Source organism: Lonchura striata, chromosome Z, assembly GCF_046129695.1.
Source record: "Lonchura striata isolate bLonStr1 chromosome Z, bLonStr1.mat, whole genome shotgun sequence".
Taxonomy (NCBI): domain Eukaryota; kingdom Metazoa; phylum Chordata; class Aves; order Passeriformes; family Estrildidae; genus Lonchura; species Lonchura striata.
In genome coordinates, this window is record NC_134642.1 from 23,260,929 (window position 1) to 23,283,313 (window position 22,385).

At 37.0% G+C, this 22,385-nt stretch overlaps 1 protein-coding gene across 2 annotated transcripts in view; it reads right to left on the reverse strand.

The window, feature by feature from the left end:
• MLLT3 (MLLT3 super elongation complex subunit) overlaps positions 1-22,385 on the reverse strand; it is a 121,551-nt gene that overhangs the window by 23,185 nt on the left and 75,981 nt on the right. For both annotated transcript variants that reach the window (XM_021535464.3, XM_031507451.2), the window contains exons 5-6: positions 21,050-21,169; positions 12,814-13,419 (exon numbers count right to left, since the gene is read on the reverse strand). In XM_021535464.3, coding sequence (XP_021391139.2) covers positions 12,814-13,419; positions 21,050-21,169 — 726 coding nt within the window. The remainder of the gene's footprint in view (positions 1-12,813; positions 13,420-21,049; positions 21,170-22,385) is intronic.

Here is a 22,385-nt window from a genome sequence, read left to right on the forward strand (position 1 = left end):
CTCACAGTGATGCACAGTAGACAGTGGTTTCTTTATTAGGCCTGATGGAGGGATTCTGTGCTTTGAAACTGTTCATCAAAAAAAGGCAATTTTCTTTGGCCCAAGTTTTCCATGAAAAGGTATCTTTTTTTACCAGTAATTTTTCTAAATCACCTGGCTTCTTCCATTTCCAAATTCTTGTCTGTTTTTACAAATAGCTCACTCTTGAGCTGCAAACAACTTTCAGGCAAACCCACCTGTTTATAGCAAAGGATAAAATGGAGCTGTTTGTGTAATATTTTATGGTTGTCTCAATTTGTACAACTTCTTGGGGCTGCCTGGTCCAGGGCCAGGAGCTGGACTTAGATGATCCTTGTGGGTACCTTCTAACTTGGGATATGATTCTATGACTCTAAAAATAAGCCCCAACATTTCAAGCTTTTTATTGATTCTTACATTAAGAAATAGAAGGTATCTGTATGTGGCTGGCCTTTCCCTGAACTATTCTTGAAGGAAGCTTACATATTGTTTCTTGAAGTAAACATTTAAGTGGTGTAGCAATATCTCATTTCATATCAGTCTGTCTACATATTTCTTATTTTTTATGTATGATAGTGTAGAGACAAATGTTTCCCAGTGCTATACATATTGAGAAGTCTGTACACTTGATACTACTTAAACAGCTGAGCATTGCTTCCACATCCATTTGTGCAAATACAGAATTTCAGGGAGGAGGAACATGCTTCTGCTGCAGGACAAGCCTTTTTCTCTAACAGGACTCCTGTACTTAAAACATTTACTGCCACTTAAATGCCCTGTCAGTGACCTCAGCTTTCAGTAGAATAATTCAACCTATCTGTAGCTCACACAAGAGGTCACCACTGAACATCAGCAAACAGGTTTCCACTGCAAGGTAACCAATCATAGGCTGCCCGGGGTGATTTTGGCATCTCCCTCCCTAACAGATATTGAAAAAACCATCTAGACAAGATCCTGGCCACCCAGCCCCAAGTGGCCCTGGCTGAACAGGGCAGGTAGACCAGATGATAGAGGTACCCTCCAACCTCAAGGAGTCTGTGATTCTCTGAATTTGAAAACACAGCTTTCATTTAAAAAGTATCATCAAGAAAAGACCTTAATCAAATCTTAGCAACTGTTTCCTCCGAAGAACCACACTGAATCAAGTGGGGTTTGCATTTCCTTACAGACTGTCCTACTGAAACATGGTATTTAATTTTGAAAGATCCTTTTCTTTCTGCATTTATGAATAGAGTTTATTATACCTTTATAAATAAAAAGGAAATTTGAGACAATGCTAACATAAAAACTCACAAATAGTCGAGATTTAGACAAGATTCATGAACAAGAGTCTAAGGAAAAAATGTGGATAAAAATTTTTTGCAGAACATTGTACAATAAAATTGAAAGATGAAGCATTAGTGATGATTGTTCTTTAACCTGTAGGGTATTTTTCCTGAAAATACTTTAATGGAAAAGAGTGGCAGACACATAGTAAAGCAAGCAAAAAAGTACAGGAGGGAAGATTAAGGTTTTCTTTGTAGAGCAGCTGAATACTACACTTTCCATGGATTTCAGGAGTACAAGATAATGAGCAAACTAAGGATAAAATAAATTAAAATTGTGTATGGTCACATGAGTATGAACACCATCCTTAAACACAAGAGGCAAACTGATGGAAGTTCTCATCAGATAAGCCTTACTAAGAAGGATAAAGACTGTCCTGGATATGTAGGTAATGCTGGCAAAGACAGACTTATACAAAAGCTTTTCAAATCTAGCACTAAACACTGTGCCAGACCACCAAAAATGTGTTTAGACCACCAAATTGTATTTAGACCACCAAAAATGTGTAAGAAGACATCAATATTTGTGAAGAATTGATAAAGTATAAGCAGCACAACATGAAAAATTTAACAGGTATTATTCCATACGAAGTCTGAACTAATGTGGAAAAAAAATTAGGCCAAACAATATAATATATACTTGTTTGGAAAACACTGCTCATTTTATAAGCCCAGTGGCATCCCCTGTGATGAGAGGATGGTGACTGTCCCTCTGCACTCCTTTAACTGTGGAAAGGCCAAATGAAGCTGACAACCAATAGTCAGATATTGATTTTCTGAGATTTTTCCCTTTGAGAATTTCCACGTATTCTATACACAGAGCTGTCCTATGCCAATAAAGGAAATGTGTTTTGGAAAGAAAGTAACTTCAATTTTAGTACTAAATACAAACCAGAAAATTCAGTCTCGATATTAAAGCTAAGGTGACAGCTTCATTCAACTATTCTACATCTTCTGCTCTAATGGGATTAATAATGATAGAAGATTGGTGGTAGATTTTCTGGCCAGCCCCTTCAGCTGCTGTGTTAGAAGCTAAGACTTCCCAACTCACTTCTCTTCCTCTGTTTTATCTACAGTTCCCTATGCTATGTGTCACCACTGAGAAGGACAGATGTTAATGCATTCACAGTTCACTGCTTGGGAAATCAACCAGTCTGCTGTCACTTATGGGGCAACAGGAAGGTGGATCACCCAAATTCACCCAGCTCTGAGGTTCTAATGTTAGGAGTTCATACAATAGAAGCAACTGGAGAACCATCTACATATAAAACTGCTTTTAGGGTATAATTATGTATTATGGTGCATTTCTCCACATTAGAAATTTGGTCGTCTCATCAGGTACTCAGAAACTTTGCAAATTTACCACAGTTCCCCTCTATTCTTATGTAGCTCAAACTTGTAGAACACTCTCAGCATGACCCCACACTAAAATTTGTACTATGTGGAAAGCTTGTCAATGTAATACAAATCAAGCAAATACATACCTAAATTTAGGAAAAACAACAGCTATTTGCACAGGTTCTTGAACTCATATCCCAGAAAATTAAATGGTTCAAAATTTAACTATAAACTCCAGAGGGATCAAATACAGATTTCTGTTGCCCCTGTCAGTTTTACAGCAAGACTCATTGTATTTACTCTTCCCTGAAACTTAACTTCTGGAATTTAAATTATTATCTGAAAAACTCAGCTTTCATTTATTGTACATTCCAGTTTCAGTGAAAAGCTGTAGAGAGAAAAATACCAAAATATATGCTGTATCCTCAAAAATTCTCGAGTCTCTAAAACCAAACAAAACTCTTCAAATGGTTTTTCAAAATGTTACAATTTTTAGCCAGTCTTGTGATACTGTAAACTAAACAATGCTCTTTAGATATCTTGTTTAGCAACAACATGCTCTACGTGCATTTTTCTCTATAGATCTGAAACATCTGATAAGATGGTTCCTAACCACTCTCTCTATGATAATACTGTGTTTGTCTAGTAGAGTTCACAAAAGATCATCCATATTATATACACATAGACCATACAACATTGATTCTCTGAGAAAAAACCTACAGAGCAGATTTCTATTTTCTTATTGTTTCTTTACTATTTACAGCTGACACATCTACGTGCTGTAACTTTGCCTACACAAGTACTTTTACAAAAAGAATACTACAAAAGATAATCCTTATTTAAAGTTCCTTATCCCTGCTTCTCTGATTTAAAATAACTTTTTGATAGTGTGATCTGAGCTTTACATAACAGAGTTTTGCTTCTGTTTCATAAGACATAAGAATACAATACACAACAAAGACAATATCTTACAAAAATATGCATGTAACCTCCTCCGAATATTTAGGTAATACCTAAAATGACCTCATACAGAGCAGCAAAATCACTTGATTTACTTTTGCCCTAATCAAGACTGTTCACCAAGTATGGTATTAAACAGCATAAGTTTTGCAATAGTTTTCTGACTGGGATAATCAATGTTGAGGCACTGAGCCAGTTACTGCTGGCCTCAGTTGTGGCCATCTCTTCCTCAGGGAGCTCAGGCACAGGTGGAGCTGCCTGTTAACCTTAGCAATAAAACACAGCACTGATGCTGATGGGGTACTTATTAAAGTACCTTTGAAAGTATTACTTATTAAAGTAGCTTTTTAAAGTACTTATTTAAAGTACCTTTGTGAGCCTTTAAAGTATCCTTTCATGTCACTCTGAGATGATGAGAAGTTCTGTGGATACATAAACAGAATCTGTGAAGTGCAAATAGCTCAATTTATCTTCTAACTGCTGTATGAAACATTACTTCCTACAATACAGGGCATCATTTCCTCACCTTTGCCAGATGGCTTGCAACATACTAAGTACACAGTAAGAAATTCCTTTGTGTTCAGATACCCACAGCAAAAACAGGTAACATATCTCAAGATAGTTCAAAAAACCCTACTTACATGTTCTGGACATTGGCAGCTCCATCCTACTGTGATACACATGTGCAAAGGCTGTCATTTTCATTAGAGCAAAGACAGCATTAATTACCAAACTTCTTGGTCCCTCCACAGCAGCACAACGTTAAAACAAATAAACAAATAAATCTGATCACCAAATAAATCTGATCATGCAACTACTTGTTTTCAATGGGAATGAATGGTGTGAGATATTGCCACTCAGAGAGGGACACTAGAAACACCACTGACATACCCAATGCCAGAGGAAGCACGAAGTAAACATTTCTGTTAGGCAGATATATATTTCTATTTTCAAGGTAGAATGAAAGCCTGAAAGTTTAGAGACCTTTGGGTTTTGGTAGGAAAAAACATGAAGCAATTAATTTTGCAACATCTTTTTCTAAAATGCAAGCTGTACTGAGGTATTGACTAAGCCAAAATAGTAGTACTGAATAATGACTCAGAGACTTAACACAAATTCATACTAACACTCTTAAGCTATGTACCAATTTTTCTACAGCCGATGTGGTGATCTCAAACCACCTTCAATGAACACTCAAAATATTATTAAAGTAGGTTTCAGGTATGACACTGCCTTTAAACAGCAATGGTTCTCTAACAGAGAAGGAGTGGATGTTGTCAAGAGGGAAAAGCAGCTGCCATACAGAGGGCATGAAAGAAAACTGCTTGATTACATCTGCTTTCATTTATTTCCTCTACCAGGCTCATGTGCACACCTCAGTATTAGGAGAAACACACAGGCACCATCATCCTTGAGTCCTGGGCAGGCAAATGATGTCATCAGGAGCATCCCTTGCCCATTCCAAGGGGGTCCCCCAGCATTCCTCTGCAGTGCCAAACACACAGGGCTCCTCACCTCCCTGTGAAAAGCAGTCCCTCCCTCATCAGCAGGCAATGCACAGGCATGAGATAGGGTACACACTCACTGCAGCAGTGAGCTCAAACAGTCTTTATTCTGTGGTAGTAAAAGTTAAAGACTAAAAGACTAAAATACTTAAATTTTTTTTCAGGGGATTATTGAGTCTTTTAAATATAAAAATTAAATTGTTCACTTAAGTTGTGTCCTGAGGAGCTCATGTCTGTCATTACCGGAGTACAAGCCTCTGAATGGGAAGTATTATCAAAATTATCTTCTGAAGTTCATATGGAGTTTGGCAGCAAATTTTCAAAAATACATGAGCATATCATGACATTTTTGCCCACCCACAAAAGAAGTGTAAATGTACTGGTTCCACATAAAAAATAAAAGGACATAAAAGCCTTGAACAGATCTAACTATTGCAGGTAAAATTCCAGCTGAAAATCATCAGGTGTGAATTTTTAGTTTAAATACGTGCAGCCATTCTTCTGGATCACAACGTAATTTATATAAGTAGATAGATAAAGCAACTTCAAAGCAATGAAATCCTTATCAAGATCTCACTTCATTATGATTAAAATAAAATATCCTATCTTTAATATTTTATTATTTTCACTGCAATCCACCATGGCCTCTCAAAATTGTCATGACTTTACCAGGTATGGCACAAAGTCTTTTTATGCCACAAAACCTCCCCCAGACAATTACAGTATTGGCACTACACATACCCAATTAAAACTCTTACTTTCTGCAGACTAGCAAGTAAACAGGGTTTCCAGTGTTGAAGTACAGAAAAAATGGCCCAAATTTGAACCTGCATTTGTGCAAATACTTGAGTTAATTCACGAGTAGTCACAATGAAGCAGATGTAGCCAGCACTTGCAAATTAAGTATAATACTGCAGCCTGTGTTAGTAATGTTAATTCCATGGTCAAAACGTGACATTGCCTAAAACTAAACAAAAACTCAACATATTTTTCCTCAAGAATACAAAATTTTGTGGCTCTCAAAAGATTACTTTTGCAACCTGAACATTTAATCGTATCTATATAGTTTGTCTCCACTTTATTTCTAAATTCTTAATATTTCTGCAAGCCAGTGATTTCCTAACACACACTGGTAACCAAACTCTCATTTTAACATTTGAGCTTGCTGCCCAGAAGATCTCTACTTTTCTATAATGCTGCTTCTTCATCCAGCAATAGTTATTTCACCATATATAGAACAGCCTAATGTGCACCCAGGCTTTTGTGAGTGAAGACAAAGCATTTTTCATTTCATAGTAACATCTAATTAAAATAGGAAAAGTATAGCAGCTGAATGGTGCCATACTACAGTAGATGCTGATGGCCACAGAGCACACTTGTGCCTACTGCCACTTCTCTAAAGAAGTCTCCTTATCTTTGGCCACTGTTTCTCTCAAAGCATATACCTGGAAGGAAACACCTCCTATTTACCTGTTTGTGAAGTACCTCTGAATTACTACTGAATTACCTCCTTGACACAGGAGTGCCATGTCCAACAATACCACAAGAGTGGCTGGTATGGTTTTAAGAGCAGTGTTATTTCCCATACTAGAAGAAGAAAAACTTCATTTAATTAGCAAACAAAAAGCAAAGAATATAATAATATGACCGTTGTAAACCCACAGGCCCAATCTGCAGTGAAACATATGCTCAGTATTAACCCTGTTCTGCACCATTAATCATCTTGAGAGTCACAACCACATTTATTTCACAAATAAAATAAAATTTATCTTCTCCTTTTTTTTTTTTTTTTTGACCTTTGGTAACTACATGAAAACAGCACATAGAGCTCTATCTTACTACTGTTCCTCCTGGCTTTAAATATTACCTGAAAAAGCTCTGACTTTAGCTTCAAGCCCTGGCAGAAAGTAGGTTTTTTCAGCTATCAAGGGCCTGGAGGGTTTACAAGACCATGGGGGTTTTCAAAATGTTCCTCTACTTTTGCAATCGTCAAATTACTACATCATGTGCTAGACTGAAAGTGGCATTTTACAGATTCCGTTCAAAAGGTACTCGTACTCTAGGACTGCTTTAGGACATGCAAGCAGTTAATTAAGTACAAAGGCATACTCTGTGTGATCTCTACTGTATTTTCATTGTTCGTAAAGGCCTTCCTGAGGAGACGGGATATTTTCCTTAAGGCAAAAGACCTACTAATGTACTCTGCTCTTAATAACTGAAACTCCTTATCCCTGAGCTGTCACATTTTGCTAGCACACATTTCTGCTCAGATTGTATTTCCATAGGCTTTGACATGCCAAAAAGCCACTACCATTATTAATGCAGTAACATAATGCAGGAAGGGAAAAAAACAATACATACCACAAGCAAAATAATCACATCAGAAGAAATTAATTTGTCAGTCCATTCACATGGACTCCCTAAAAAAATCCAAACCACTGTCATGCATGGCAGACTTAAAGAGTTGTTATTAGGCTCTCTACAGCTGGAGATACATAGAGAGTATTTACTGTCTGAATAGGTATGTATCATCTGCCTTATCTCTTTTGTGCCTTCCTGCTGCAGCAACTTCACCAAGAGCCATGTAACACTTTTTCTTTCTTACTCAGTCAAACAAAATCAGTAGTAATCAAACAAGTATCTGAGCATCCCTTCTGAAATGGCTCCACAGCTCAAAAGGGGAAGCTTCAATCACAGAAAATGCCTCACTCACATCGAAAATTCTGTATTTCTCCATCTCATACAACACCTTGCAACTCACACAAATATTACAAGAATATCATTGTACTTCAGCTTGGCACCAAAATCAGTGTCAAGTCTTTTTTTTTTTTTTATCGTGTTGCTGCACTGTCCCACATAGAAAGCAAACATGTAGAGTTTTCATTAACTAAAACATCCTGTAATTGAATTTAAAAACAAAATATTTAGAATTTTGAAGTGGACTGTGTTAATATGCCTGTGCCTCAATACAACCATAAATCTTCATGCTTTCACTCTATACTTTATTTTGCATGTTTTATACCACAGCCAGTAAAATAGCTTTTCAGCCTTTTATGTGTGATTTCCAAATGAATTCAAAAGAAATCCCATACTCTTTTGAACACCTAGTTGACCAGTAACACTGAAGTCCAATGCACTTTATTTCACAGATGTATTTGAAAAGTGGTCCTTAACAAAGCAATGTGAAGAGAAATGCAGACATTTGTTTCACTTGCCAATAGCTCAGAGTCAACAGAAAAATAAAATTAAAATAAAAACCACAGTGCACCACACTACAGTGTATGCCAAACAGACCACAGAGGAATGACCATACATAGTCTTGGTCTAAGTCACACATAGAAAGACTATTAAGCAGAGAGTTTACCACTATGCAAGGGTATGATTCCCTATATTTCCCACAGAATTTTACAGAGACATTTGAAGCTCAAAAAAGAGACTGGCTACAGGACACCAAAGGACAGTGCCAGCTTTCTGAAATACCCCAGAGACAACAGCATGCTAACTTGTCTGGATTCTGAAAGATGAATTTCAAGGGATAGCTCCAAGGTAAGATCAACCACTGGCAGACACTTAACGACCTGAAAAAGCAGCCCCCCTCTCTCACAGGGTGCTGTAACTCTACATCCTCTACTTCATGAAGGCAAAGGCCATGTTTCCAGTCTAATGCCAATAATTAGGTAGGATATGATGCCTGTACTGTGAAGGGTTAAGCACACTCTACTTTTTTGTCTGAAATCCAAGCCCATTGATTGTTATGATATGCTCCATCCCAATTCACTGAACTCGGGTTGCATCCAAAGAAATCAGGGGAGCAGAAGCATTGCCATCTGTAGCATCATCCCAGTGAAACAACACCTCAATTTAATCATGCTTGTAAGATTCCTTTACCACAAGGACTTTTCAGAATGTCACCCTTATTTTAAAATCCTGAAGCCAGACTTCACAACTGAGAACTGATAATGGACTATATGTAATTCTGAGAACCATCCTATGTGTGATGAGCAACAGTACGAAACTTATTTTTGCAGTAAATTCTACATTCTACATTGCACCTTGTATTACAAATTTATCATGTTTTATATGTGAAGCTATGCATATGAGTATATGCATATGCAATATCAGTAAAGAGAACAGTCACCATTTTGGAACATGTGTTGGAGAATGAAACCAACTCTTATTCACTAGTGAAGAAACTTAAAAATTCTTAGCAAAATTATTAATAATTTCATTATATACAATGTATGAACATTACATTAATACGGTACTACTATGTTTGCATAAACGTCATAAACAAAATTTGAACTAGAAAAAACGCACCTGACTCACCAGAGTTAGCATTTCTGCAGTATTGTAACAATCTTATTTTAGGTACTGGTTTGTAATGCAATTTGTTAGGCCTAACCAAAATTTGCTGAATTGGGTATGGTGGTTTTGCTTTCTTGAAGACATTTAGGAATAAATATGGATACTACCAAATATACTCTCTTTGTTCATCAGGGCTATGATACCCACTACTGTAACTGTACCAGAGTAAGAAATAACAATTGACTGAATTTTATAGCATATTATTATACAAGGATATGACACTAACGAAGCATCTTCCCAGCTTCAGGCAACTATGTTTGTCAGCATCATGAAGCCTTGACAGATATAAAATTACTGAAATTTTACAGAAAAAGCACTGTTACGTTTTTACTTCCATTACTCTCTATGTAACATTACAAGTTCTTACTTTTTTCTTTTCCTTACTATGTTTATTGGATATACCCTTTATGGATCTAGCTGTGAAACTTCCTGAAACACTTAGAAGCTTACCCAATACATACAAAAAAGTCCAAACTATTTCTTCCAACATACAAAATTATCCTTATTACACTTCTTGGTCACCTTTCATTAGGTTCCCTGGTTAAAAATGGTAAAGTGCAGAAGGATCATCTTATAAAATTCTGCAGACATTCACTAACTAGGCTGCCCAGCTGTTTCTACCACAGCACTTGCCACTTGTGTGACTCAAGTACCTCAGGGATTATTCTGTATTTCATTGATAGTTTTTATTTAGTGTGAGAACCCCAGCCTTGCTTTGGGGCCTCATGTGGTGGTGAAATTCCTCCTCCAACCCGTGCTTCCAAAGAAAAACTCCGCAGGCTTAGCTGTTCGGTCTCAAGGCAGTTTATTGCTAGTTATCTAACAGATTATGTTCTTGGACTGCGGCTCTTTGATCAGCGGCCTGGGTAGAGGCACACACACCCTGACATCCTCTCTATCTGCTGTCTTCTTCGTCTCTCTCCCCACCAAGGGCTGCTGCTATCTTTTATAAAATATATTACGTATAACATGTTTACAATTATTCCCCAATACCTACTACCTACGTTGCCAAGTGTTTTTCTACTCTAAACCAATCTGTGAGTGCCAACATCACCAAGAACATGGAGGTAAGGAAGAAGAAGGAGGAAGAACAGGATCAGCCCACTTTCCTCCATCTTAGAACTTCTGACCTCCATGTACAAAGTAAAACCCACCCTGTACATGTTCTAAAACCCCCCTGTACAATACTAAAAAAATTTCCCCTCTACTTCGTAACTACTTATACTATACTATCTAACCTTTTGTGATTGCTTGTTCCACCTCCAAAGTTGGTAATTCATTCCATGGCTCAAACTCAAAATCACAGTTGTTTTTCAGCTGTCTGCCAGGGTCTAGAATGCTTCTGACCAAGGCCTGGAACCTCTAAAAATGTCTGAGAGACATTTTGAGTTCCCACAATTTAGGGGAGTATATGACTGACTTTACAAATAGTATCCCATCACTGATTGGAGCCATACTCAGCCTGATTTATTAAGGACCACAGTCCAAAAGGGAGAGACATCCTTTTCACCCATTCAGACAGGGTCCACCCTGCCCCCTCCCATGGAAGACCTGTGTGTTCCATTATCCATTATGTCGACGCTAAAATAGTTCAACCCAGCAGGATTTACTTCTCTTGGAGAGGACTTCAGCAACAGTGGCTTACAAACTTAGAAAACATTGAGTCTGCTTTTTAGCTCTCATACAGAATTAAGGAACTCCTTAGGCCCTACAGCTGCAGGTGGATGACAGACTTGTGGGAATGGCCTTGTGTCAGCCTATTAAAAATACAGAGGTGTCCCAATTTATACCGTTGGTAGTGGTCAAGAGATTGCAAGACAACAAAGAGAGAAACACCTATCAGCAACTAAAAAGGATGAGTTTTAACTACCATCCATACATCTTTCAAATATCAGTCATTTTCAAGTTGCCGCACAACACACACCTCTGCAGAACCATTTGTAGAATTCCACTTACATTGAATGTGCTTGTCTCAATTCTGCTGTCTTTAAAAAAAATGGAGAACTGCTGCAGCCAGTAAAAGCATATGCGTTCCTCTATGGCATTCAAAATCTATTTTAATTAGCCTACTCTGCGGAGGTTATATAGTATATCTTAAGGCTAGTTACAAATTAAAATAGAATATTCAGCTTTTTGAAAACAAGAAATAATTCACACCAAGGCAGACAAGTATGTGTATTTTCAAGTTTGAAGACAAACTGGTTCAGTTTCAAGCCATAATGAGAATGCAGCTCCAAACACAGAGTATCTCCTGTGTCATGCTGTAAAGCAGGCCTGTTCTATTGTACGCCTTCTAAATTAACAGCCTTTGCATGCCCTAAGGGACCAGTCATTAAAAGGTCACTTCTGAAGTAAATTACCTTCTACCTCACAGGAAGTTTCTACAAAGTAAAAACCTAATGCTGACACCTCCCCACAGCAAGGCATTTATTGTCTGCTCCAGAGAGAGCAGGCAGGATTATGAATCTGATGGCAATAACAGAGACACAAATCAGAAAACAGAATGGAACGGGAAAGGCTGGGAAGAATACCTCTACCATGCATACTACACCTCTAGCCATAAGCACAAATAATGGCACCAAACAAGGTTTCTCCTACCATACCTTCTCTATATGTCTCTGTGAAAGATGCTTGTGAAAACCAAAGTTTGCTAGGAGAATGATCAAAATCCTAATTTTAATAATAAAATTAAAGAGCAACTCATACATGAAACAGAGGAGAAGGCACAGTAGATAAACACTTTCAGGAAAGCAAATTTCCATTAAAATGTCCCTCTTCTTGGTAAGCCTACTACTTGGCAATAAATTCTCCTCATGACAGTGAGATTCTAGGAACTCCTCCTCTTCCACAGAATTGCCATTAACAGAACTGCCTCTTTTAGCAAAAAAATAAGTAACTCTCTGATATCACTGCAACCCTTTCATGGATTTACTGAACTCTCTAACACCTTAAAACAAAGACTTAGAGTGTGAAATAGAAGCATTTCAATCCATTTCCTTTTCTCTCAAAAGAAAGATGAATTTCTAAAGAACATCAAAAGAGTAATATTATTTATCAATATCTCCCATATGCTCATTGTCATAATGTTGACGATTAGTAACTGACTAGACTTGAATAGGCAATACAATTCAACTAGAACACACATAAGCTTGAACATGGCCATCAGCATCCTTCAGTTTGGACAATCTGCCAATAGACAGGAAAAAGAGGGGAAAACACAAATTTGGTGCACCGTTCCACAGACTACAAATACTCAATACAACACTGAGTAAAGTATTAAGCAAAACCAAACAAGCACTTACGTCAGACTTAGAGGACACGTTTTCCTCCATGTCAGAATCACTGGGATCTACAATATCATCAAAGGGTGGCAGAGTAGACGTCTTCCTTTCCAGTGCATCATTTTCAATTTTGACTCTCCCCACCTTGAGCTGAGATTTATCTTTTGTCTGCTTTTTGTCAGCTGAACAAGTAAGAATCAGTGGTGGGGCACTAGGAAAACTTTTAAATAATGAATCTGAGCTGGGTTTTTTTCTTTTTCTTACAGAAGATTCATCAGTGTCCAGCACAGAGGGCCTTTTTGTGAGAGTCTTCTTTTCTTGCTGCTGCCCACATGTTATGGCAAGGATGGGAGTGTTTTCAGATTTTGGTTCCTTGGACATGGGTTTGGGCTCCTTGAAGGCCATCTTAGGAACCATTTTTTCATCTTTTAGTGGTTTATTTTCTTTGGGTTTCTTAGAGGATTCTTTGGAAGATTTGTTATGTTCCCTGGAAGGTTCTTTGAAGGCACTTTTTTGTTCTTTTGAGTCTTTAGAATTTTTTTCTTTGTGCTCCTTTGTTAACTTCTGGGTCTTTGAAAAACTGTTACTACTGCTGCTGCTATTTATGTTCAGAATCCTAGCTGGGTCCTGAAAAGAGGAGATGCAAAATTTTACTTTAAAATAAAGAGAAAGAAATCTTAAATCCTCAAATGGCAGAGACAATATGGACATAGGATTCATATTAAACACTTGGAACTGGGCGAGTAACCAGAAGTAGAAATAACCATATAAGAACAGACAGAAAGCCCAACATTTGGTCAAAACATCTATTACAAACTGGTAGAACATGAGCAGTTATCACTGCTTGTCAAAAAGTTATAATAAAAGCTAGTTTTTATCCTAGGCATTATACCTGTCTTTTTAAAAAACATTGTATGGTAAACATAAAGGCATTTAGGAAATCTTTATCATCACCATTAGTTATGAGAAAATTAAAATCACAAAGAAAAATTAAGATATGAACCATATGATATCAACAGAATTACAGGATCAGAGGAAACATGACGACATTTCAGGCAAAGTTTGACTTCTCTGCTGTGATCTTCCAGTTTTTGCCAGATCCTTTTCCTCATAAACAATAGCAGTCCTGGGTCCAGCCCGGCTATGGAAGAATGGATTGGACAGACAACAGTCATTGCCATTTTATGGAAAACCTCCTAAAGCTGAAAAGGCTTCCTTCTTTGAATATACTGGCAACTCTGCTGAGTCTTTAATTACTTTTTTTTTTTTTTTTTATTGAACTGTTGTAAGTGAGAAGTGTTTCTCAGAAGGTGGTGACTCAGACATGCTACAGGAGAGGCAAAACCAGAAACAGCAGTGCAGAATCATTCCTCACTCAGTTGAATCTGAAAAGTTGAAGTGGCAAGGCAAGAGGTCACCTGAAGCTAGAACTGGCAATAAAGGAACCATCCAGAATCGGTCATACAGGATCCTTTTTTCTGACAACACCTGGGAATATTTAAACAGGAACAGTTCTAGCACTGCCCACTTTGATGGAAACTGCCAGCGATGGGCTCTCAGTATCTCAAAAACACCCAGTAGACTAACTGCACTGTTTTAAACACTAAACATGTGACACATATACACAAGACAGGGTCCATTTTTATACTTCAGATCTGCAAAGTGATGTTCCAATTTACAGGAACTCATGGTCAAGAAGTTTACACTGCTTACTTTTTCTTCAAGGCTGGTTATAAGTATTATAAAGCACACTTTAATGTGTATTGCATACACCCATTGATTTCCTTTACCTAGAAGAGACATGTATATAAATGTGTTGTATCTGGCTGTATAAAACTGCCACACATTTACAGATTTGTAGAGAGGAAAACATATTTAGCTTATCTTCCACCTTTACTTAACTATCTTTTTATCCAGAACACAGACAGAACTGCAGATGTGGAGCAGAAAGTAAAGGACCAAAGCAGAACATGACCAGACTCATCCCCCACAAGGACTAATTTTTTAAAATGTACAGAGTACAATTGCTCTGAAAAAAAAGCTATCCAAGAAAACAAAGCAAAATTTACATGTTAAAGGAAGTTGTGTCAATTAGAAGAGAAAGAACGACTGAGACTACATCCACTGATGTGCTTCCTGTTCATAGATAACTTGTCCAATAAAGATGTGTTAAGTCAGTGTTTAATAATCTAGTACCTGAAAAGTCTACATAAAACATGTGCAGAAACTGCAGTATCGTGCTTCTCCTCTGTAACAATAGGTAGAAATAATTAGCTAAAAATAATTACTTAGAAATGTTCTTCCATTCTCATTATCTTATTTAGTGAAACAGTCACAGTGCTGCATAAATTATTAAATTGCATGTTTTTATAAGATGCTTATTGCATCTGAACTATAAATATATTTTTGTGTCAGATTTGGTAAACTAACTATATATTTATATAACATATATATCAGCATTAACATTGGCCAGAAGCATCAACAATGAACAATACTATAATGACATCTGAATGTCTAAATATAAGGCACTTCCTCAACTCCCAGGCCAGCAATTAAAAAAACAAAAATAAAAAAGCACTTAGCATTCCTTGACATGTTTTACTTGAGTCATAAGACTTTTCCTGGCGTTCTTCTTTAAGTTTTAAAAAAAAAAAAAATTACTATTTCCTTTGATGCAAGACCAGCACCAAAAGTTGACTTACGAACTAATTATTAATGCTTCTAGTGTCACATCATGTTCTATCATTCCAGAGAGGTGTTGCCCTGGGGAGGAATAAAATATGTGTCATTACTAAACTAGATAGAGAAATTATCTCTCTTACTGGTCTCCTTATAGCACACTATTTTATATATAGCACATATATTTTACATTTCAGAAGGAAAGTCTCATTTTAGAAGTTTTCCAACAGATGAGACTTGTGGAAATGGTTCTGGGGCACAGTAGTATTAAAACCAAAAGAAAGTTGATATCTGTATTTTCAGTTTCAAACCAGACTTTTTTCACTCTCCTACAACATGGAAGCTGATATTTTCACAGAAATCATAGTACAAATATATGACATACTTACAAGATTTATTTATACACCCCTCTCACATGCTTTCCTAGAATTGCCCTTTCTTAAAGGAAGCCAACCCAGCTTTTATATCTGTATTCATTTTCTAAGTAAAAAGACTATCTTTCCTTATTTAATTTCTGCAATGATCCAAAAAGATGCCAACAATGACAGAGGAGACAGCTATAGAAACATGAAATCTTTAAGACAGATTTCAGATTTAATTTCTGTCTTTTTTTAAGACAGGAAAAAAAAGGTCAAATTGTATCCATCAGTAAGTTATATCAAACCTGATGATGAACATGGGATGCTGATGGGGATGAAAAGTCACTGAATATTCATACCACATACCAGCATGTACCATGTGCCAGCACAGATCATAATAAAAATTAGAATGCATTTTCAAACCATTTCCTTATTTATTAGAATCATACAGTGTGTTTAAATATTTCTTTCCACCTTATTAAGTGTTGCAAGAAATAAAAATAAATTGAGTAAAACACTTTTCTCAACACTCTTTTCACATGAAAAACTGGGATCATGGAGTTTTGACAGGTAATACATCTGCATACTGTAGATTACATTTGTGTATTCATCAAATATTGAAGCTCAAATCAATGTTAGCCGTTGATATGTTGCATAACAAGCAGTGTGCAAAAGAATAATACAGGTACATAGGCATTTCAAAATACCTGCAGATGTCATCTTCAGCCAAGTCACACCATGTACATACAGTACCTCATGATACATTGTACTGCTCTATGAAAGGGGCTAATGTATCCTTCAAAATATGTATTTTAGAAAGCACAATAAAAAATTTTATCAGCAAATAAAGCCTGTGCTACTCTGACTGCGGTACTCAGCTCCTGCTCTTATTTTGGCCAGCACAGCTCATGCTAAGGCCCAAGATACATTCTGGCAGCATACAGAGCACATTTAGCTAGGACGGGTGACCAGAAAAGCTAACAGGCCATTATGCTGCCATGATCATCTGGAAATTGCTATCTCCTACAGCCACCATCTTTGCCAGTTTCATCACCATCTTCTAACTTACAGGAATTACATAAACCATACCGCCAATCTGGAAGGCAGAAAACATCACCTTATCAAAAAAAGCCCAACTTTTGACATTGATTCCCTAGCAGCTGGATTGCTCAGGCTTTCACACTTCCCACTGTGAAACCGGGCATGCCACACTGTGACAGAGAAGAAAGGATCAAGCACTCTCACACTCAGCTCTCAGCTAGGTAACTTTATTTTTTTGTGGATCCCAAGTGCATGGATTAAGAGTTACAGGTTATAAACTAAGAAACTTTGTGATTTGGGAGGTAAATTCACTTTATAGACTAATCTGGGCAACGGGAACAAATTGTTTGTTGTGTTTTTGTATTTCTTAATGAGGTAAATTCATGAAATTAAGTTTAAATCACAGAGTACACTGTCCTGTAAATTTGAGAGACACAAATGAACTGTGATAGCTGCCCAGTAGGTAATATATTTGCAGATTAAAACAATTCTGTAACTACAGGGGAAAAAATGATGCTGAACTGTACATGTTACAGTTCTGACTTCACACCACAAAATGGAATTCCCAATTTGTTTTAATGTGAGATTGAATAAGCAGTAACTTCTGGAAACCATTACAAACCTCAACTGCTGACAGGCGTTAATAACCTAACTAAGAAATTGAACACTTGGGAGGGATGGGGGAAGCAGAGGGGCAGGGGCAGTTCATTATATTTTATGAAGTCATTAAATTGAACACATTGGCATAGCCTTGTCAGACTACTGTACCAAGTTTAGATTACAAATTTAGTACTAGTGATCATAAAAATGTGCATTATATTAATTTCTAATTAGAAAATATTATGCCTATTGTAATAATGTGTTCATATTAAGCCAGTGGATTAGAATTAGTCTCTTGAGAGCTGCTCTCAAGAGGAAAAGAGAAAGATATCTAAAAGTAATTCCTTCATCAAGTAAATTCAGATCTCTGTTGAATACAAACTTGTTTATTACTGAATAGAAATATTAGTTGATTTGGGTGGGGGTGGGGAGGGCAGCAAAAAAAAAAAAACAAGAAAGAAAACCACATTTTGAGAGCCTCCAAAAATACTCTGAGATAGGAGATGAATTTACCTGCTTCCCACGAAAACCCAGCCCACCACACTGTTATGGTCAATGACATCAGAAGTATCAGAAGCAGATGGAGAATTACAAAACTCTCTGGTTTAACAGTGAAGGCTAATTGGGGGAGCATAAAACAATTTATGTTTTTTCTAGTCACACACAGAAATAAAAGCTTTTGTTTCCTTTGCTTATAAAATAAATCTCATTTCTCTACAGCTAATACTACAGTTCTTGGAAAAAGACATAATCATCCCCCTGAAAAACCTAACCAAGCTGCTTCTCTATTCTGTGCATGTAATATTTACATAATAAAAACAGGCATCGCAATAGCATTGATTTAGACCAACACAAATATTTGCAGCCAATCTGCAGCTATTCTTACATTTTGAAGAAATGCATAAAGTAGAAGTTTTCATACATTTCTGCCCAACATGTGTACTTCCAAGATTAAAGCTTTGTTTTGGAATCAAAATACTGGGGCTCACTAATACCATTTCTATTAAATTAAATGGAAAAAAATAATTTCAGAGATATAAACATTTCTATTTAGTACATATTTCAGAAGAGAACGTGACAGAAAGCAAACTGACAGTTGTTTCTTACTTCATGCTTCATGTACTGTATTTTTTGTAAGTGAATGCTAAACCAAGAATAACTTTTTTTTGCACTGGTTTTATTGTTGCTACTTAAATTCTTATCTACCCACACAGTTTATATGGTAAATTCCAGTGGCAAACAGATAAGCATAAGGTTCTGTTTTTTCCACACTCAAAGTTTAAAACTAACCTCAAAGTTAACTGTGGTATTCACAGACAAAACAAACCAAAATTAGGCTAAGCACATCAAAGACCTATTGCTGTAACAGAAAAATCCTGAAGTCACCCAGTACAGACATCTGGAGTACAATTTTGCATCTGGGACAAGCAACTTAAACCCAGGAACTGTCAAGACTTTCTTGCAGTTCTTATTCTAGAGGCATATTTAAATGAAATCTGGATACTGAAGTTATTCCATCACTGAGGTTACACCAAATGATAAAACCAAAAATCTATTTGTACATTGGCTGGAACTTTCCTACATTCCAAACAGAACAAAAACACTAAAGACCAAAATTCAAGGCTTTTCAGCTCCAAGAACTTGTAACAAAATCCCCAAACTTTACTGCTACACTAAATCCAAGGTTATCTTGTGTTTTCATTTCTCAATAATAGCTTATGATTCTCAGCAAGGCAGATATTTATCAGATAAAAGGACAACTGCTCTTAAGTGTGTTCCAAGTTGGACAGGGTGAAGCAATGACTGCGGAGGGGGGGAGGAAAAATCAAATATCCACATGGACTGACAAAAAACAGTGTAATGATAAAAAAATACCTCTCCCCACTATTAAAAATTCTAGCAATGGAATCCTGAAATGTGATGCATGTCTGACCTCCTCAGGTTAGACTCACATAGCTGCATAGTATGGGCCGAACTCTCTGCAGATGTTTGAGCTGCTTCAGCAAAAACTGAAAGATTTCAAGCAATAGTTTATCTGGTTAAGTGCAGCAAATACACACTTCACCCTCCTTCACAACATCACATTCCACACTTGCCAATTTTCCACATCAGATAGAAGTTCACTGTCTAAATACAGTTTGGAAAATGACTTCCCAGGTTTACACTTGCTTACAAAAAACTGAGATTAAAGACTTACCATGGTGTACAGTTACTAGGCAGAGAATTAGTACAGGATTCAGTATAATGTCAGTACCTCTCTGAAGTCCTTCTAGGGGTGTTTAGGTTGCTTATTAACCCAAGCCTCAGCACACCTGCTTTGGCATGGAAAGCAAGGCAGCTGACTCTTTAGAAGTCATTGGAAAATGAACTCTAGAGCCCTACCTACAACATCATAAGAAGCCCGACTAGAGATGGTCAAGTGTCAGAGTAACTCATGTTTGGTGTCCAATTACATGGAGCTACATCCTAGTGCAACCAGCAGCACCTTGCTTCAATACCAGGTGTACCCAGCTTCTTTCCTTTGAGGCATTAAGCACTCATTTCAGCACACCAAAATAAGCACCTTCAGTTTAATCCTCAAATTATACCTCAGCATCTCATTAGGAAAATAACCACACTTCAATGTATTTTTTAAATGTTGCAAGACCACCTGCATTAGAGATTGTGAGGCACTGATGTACAATATACACCAGGCAGAGACATGTTAAAGAACTTTTTTTGCCTGCTCTTGCTTATTGTGTATCCCTACTATCTTTTCTTAGGCATACCTACCTGACAATTCTTGCAAGGTACAAGATTTGGCATAGCAAGTGAACATGAAAGTTATTAATAAAAATGGGTATTGCCCCTTTAAGTACATGCACTGAAAGATTAAGTGACATACTTCAAATCTGCAAGATACTATAAAAGAAAATGAAAAGCCAAACAATTTAACAGAATGGAAAAAAGGCCTGCATTGTATTTCTTATGTGAATAAACAACAACAAGCTCCTTTATTTTCCCATACCATTAGTTCAGTTTGTCAAGAAATTATTTGCTATTTCAGAAAGGTCCACTTGTATTACTCAAATGGTTCCTTGGACTATACCTTTTTACTACATTTTAAATTGGGGATTCAAAATTTGATGTCCTAGAGACCAGTGACACATTGCTTTCTTTGAAATATCAAGGGAAGAATTAACCTCTCAAATTTAAACAAAATGAAAAATCCTAAACAACACAGCTTCATGTTCCACTCTACACAATTATCCAGAAAAATGCTTAATAATTGAAATTATTATTATTATAGTATTATCTCATATTCTTTACAGTTCCATAGATCACATTTCCATCACTGTAATCCTCTAACTCTACAAGATACATTACAACTCCTGGAACAGGAGGAAAACAGCTGTACAACTAAGAAAACCAGAGAACCATCACCAGCACCTGTTTGCTATCCTGAGCAAAGAAATGTCAAGACCTGCTATCACTGGCCTAGAAATTAAAACGTTGCCAAAAAAAGGTAGACTTTTTTTTTTTTAATTACCAGGAAAAGCACTTTTGGCTCAACTATCTTGTAGTGAAATAAGTCTCACCTTTGGCCCATGAGATGATTTCTTCTTCACTTCAGAAAAAGACAGGGAGTTACTGGGAAGGCTGGGGAGATGAAGGCTCTGCCCTGAAGAAAACGATGTGCCATCTGACATTACCATCATCTGTTGTAAGAGGGAAAGCACGTCAGTAAACATTACTAACAAGAGAAGACTCTCGGCTGCCTAGCAAATCACACTGGTAGGAGAATAAAAGTCCAACAAACAATATCCATGTTTCTTCTCAAGAGGGGGTAGTTTAATGAAATCACACTCATAATCAATAATGAATTTCCCCCCAAAAAAATTCTGGTTTTTCCCATTATATTAATTGGTAAGCAGTCTTCCTGTCTGTATCCTGACCCATGAGCCTTCCCAGCCTATCCTCTCTCCCTTCCCTGAGAGGCAGAGGAGGCAGAGTGAGTGACTAACCATCTTAGCGAAGGTTAACCCACCACAAAGATACACTGTAAAAACAGATTGAGGTTTTAAAGTAAAAGCAGTATGGCTTTAATTTCAGCTTCTAACTTCAGGCTTCTGTGTTACCTAGAGAACAGTAAACTGTGTGGCTGGTAAGCAAGCAGCCAATTTGCTGTTAAGAGGGTCTAGCTCCCTTTCTTGATTTTAAAGATTTAAGAACAAACAGATCATTTCCAGAAAGCACAAGTAAAGCAGCTATTACTGAGCAGTTACCTGACTGTAGATTATTCCTTCCATCTGTGGGAACACAGTTAAGATCTTGTCTTCTTCTACAGTGCTGCTCTGTCTGGATTTTATGATTCCTACCACAGCTATTCATTTATCTACTGGTTCAAGGTTCCAAATGCTAGAGACAGCTTACCTGTCTGACAACATGTCCCTCTTCCCAAAGATTCCCATGCACAAAGTGACACTGGTTTTGTGGATATCCTATGTGGTTATCCTTACCTCTTCAGATGACCAAAACATCCTCTGACTCAGGGGACAGGAATGAGCTGACCCATCACATGCCTTATATACATTACATTAAAAATACAGGGAAATCAAGGACACAGATATGTATATTCCAGTGTTACCTCTCCAAATCAGGATGATATTTTATTGCCTACAGATTCCTAAAGACAGGCTTTCAATTGGAAAAAAAAAATATTATTTAAACACCACTCAAAATGAATCTTGTTGCAGACCACTTTGCTCAAAAGATGCATGGTAGCTTGGAGAATATTAAGTGACATATCTAGGTAATAAAAAACTTTTTTTATCAGCCTGTTTTCAACACTGTAGCTAAATGCCAAAGGCAGAGGAATAAGGCAATTACGCTGTTCTAAACCAGAGCCTGCCAAAAGCCAAAGCTCTGAAAAAT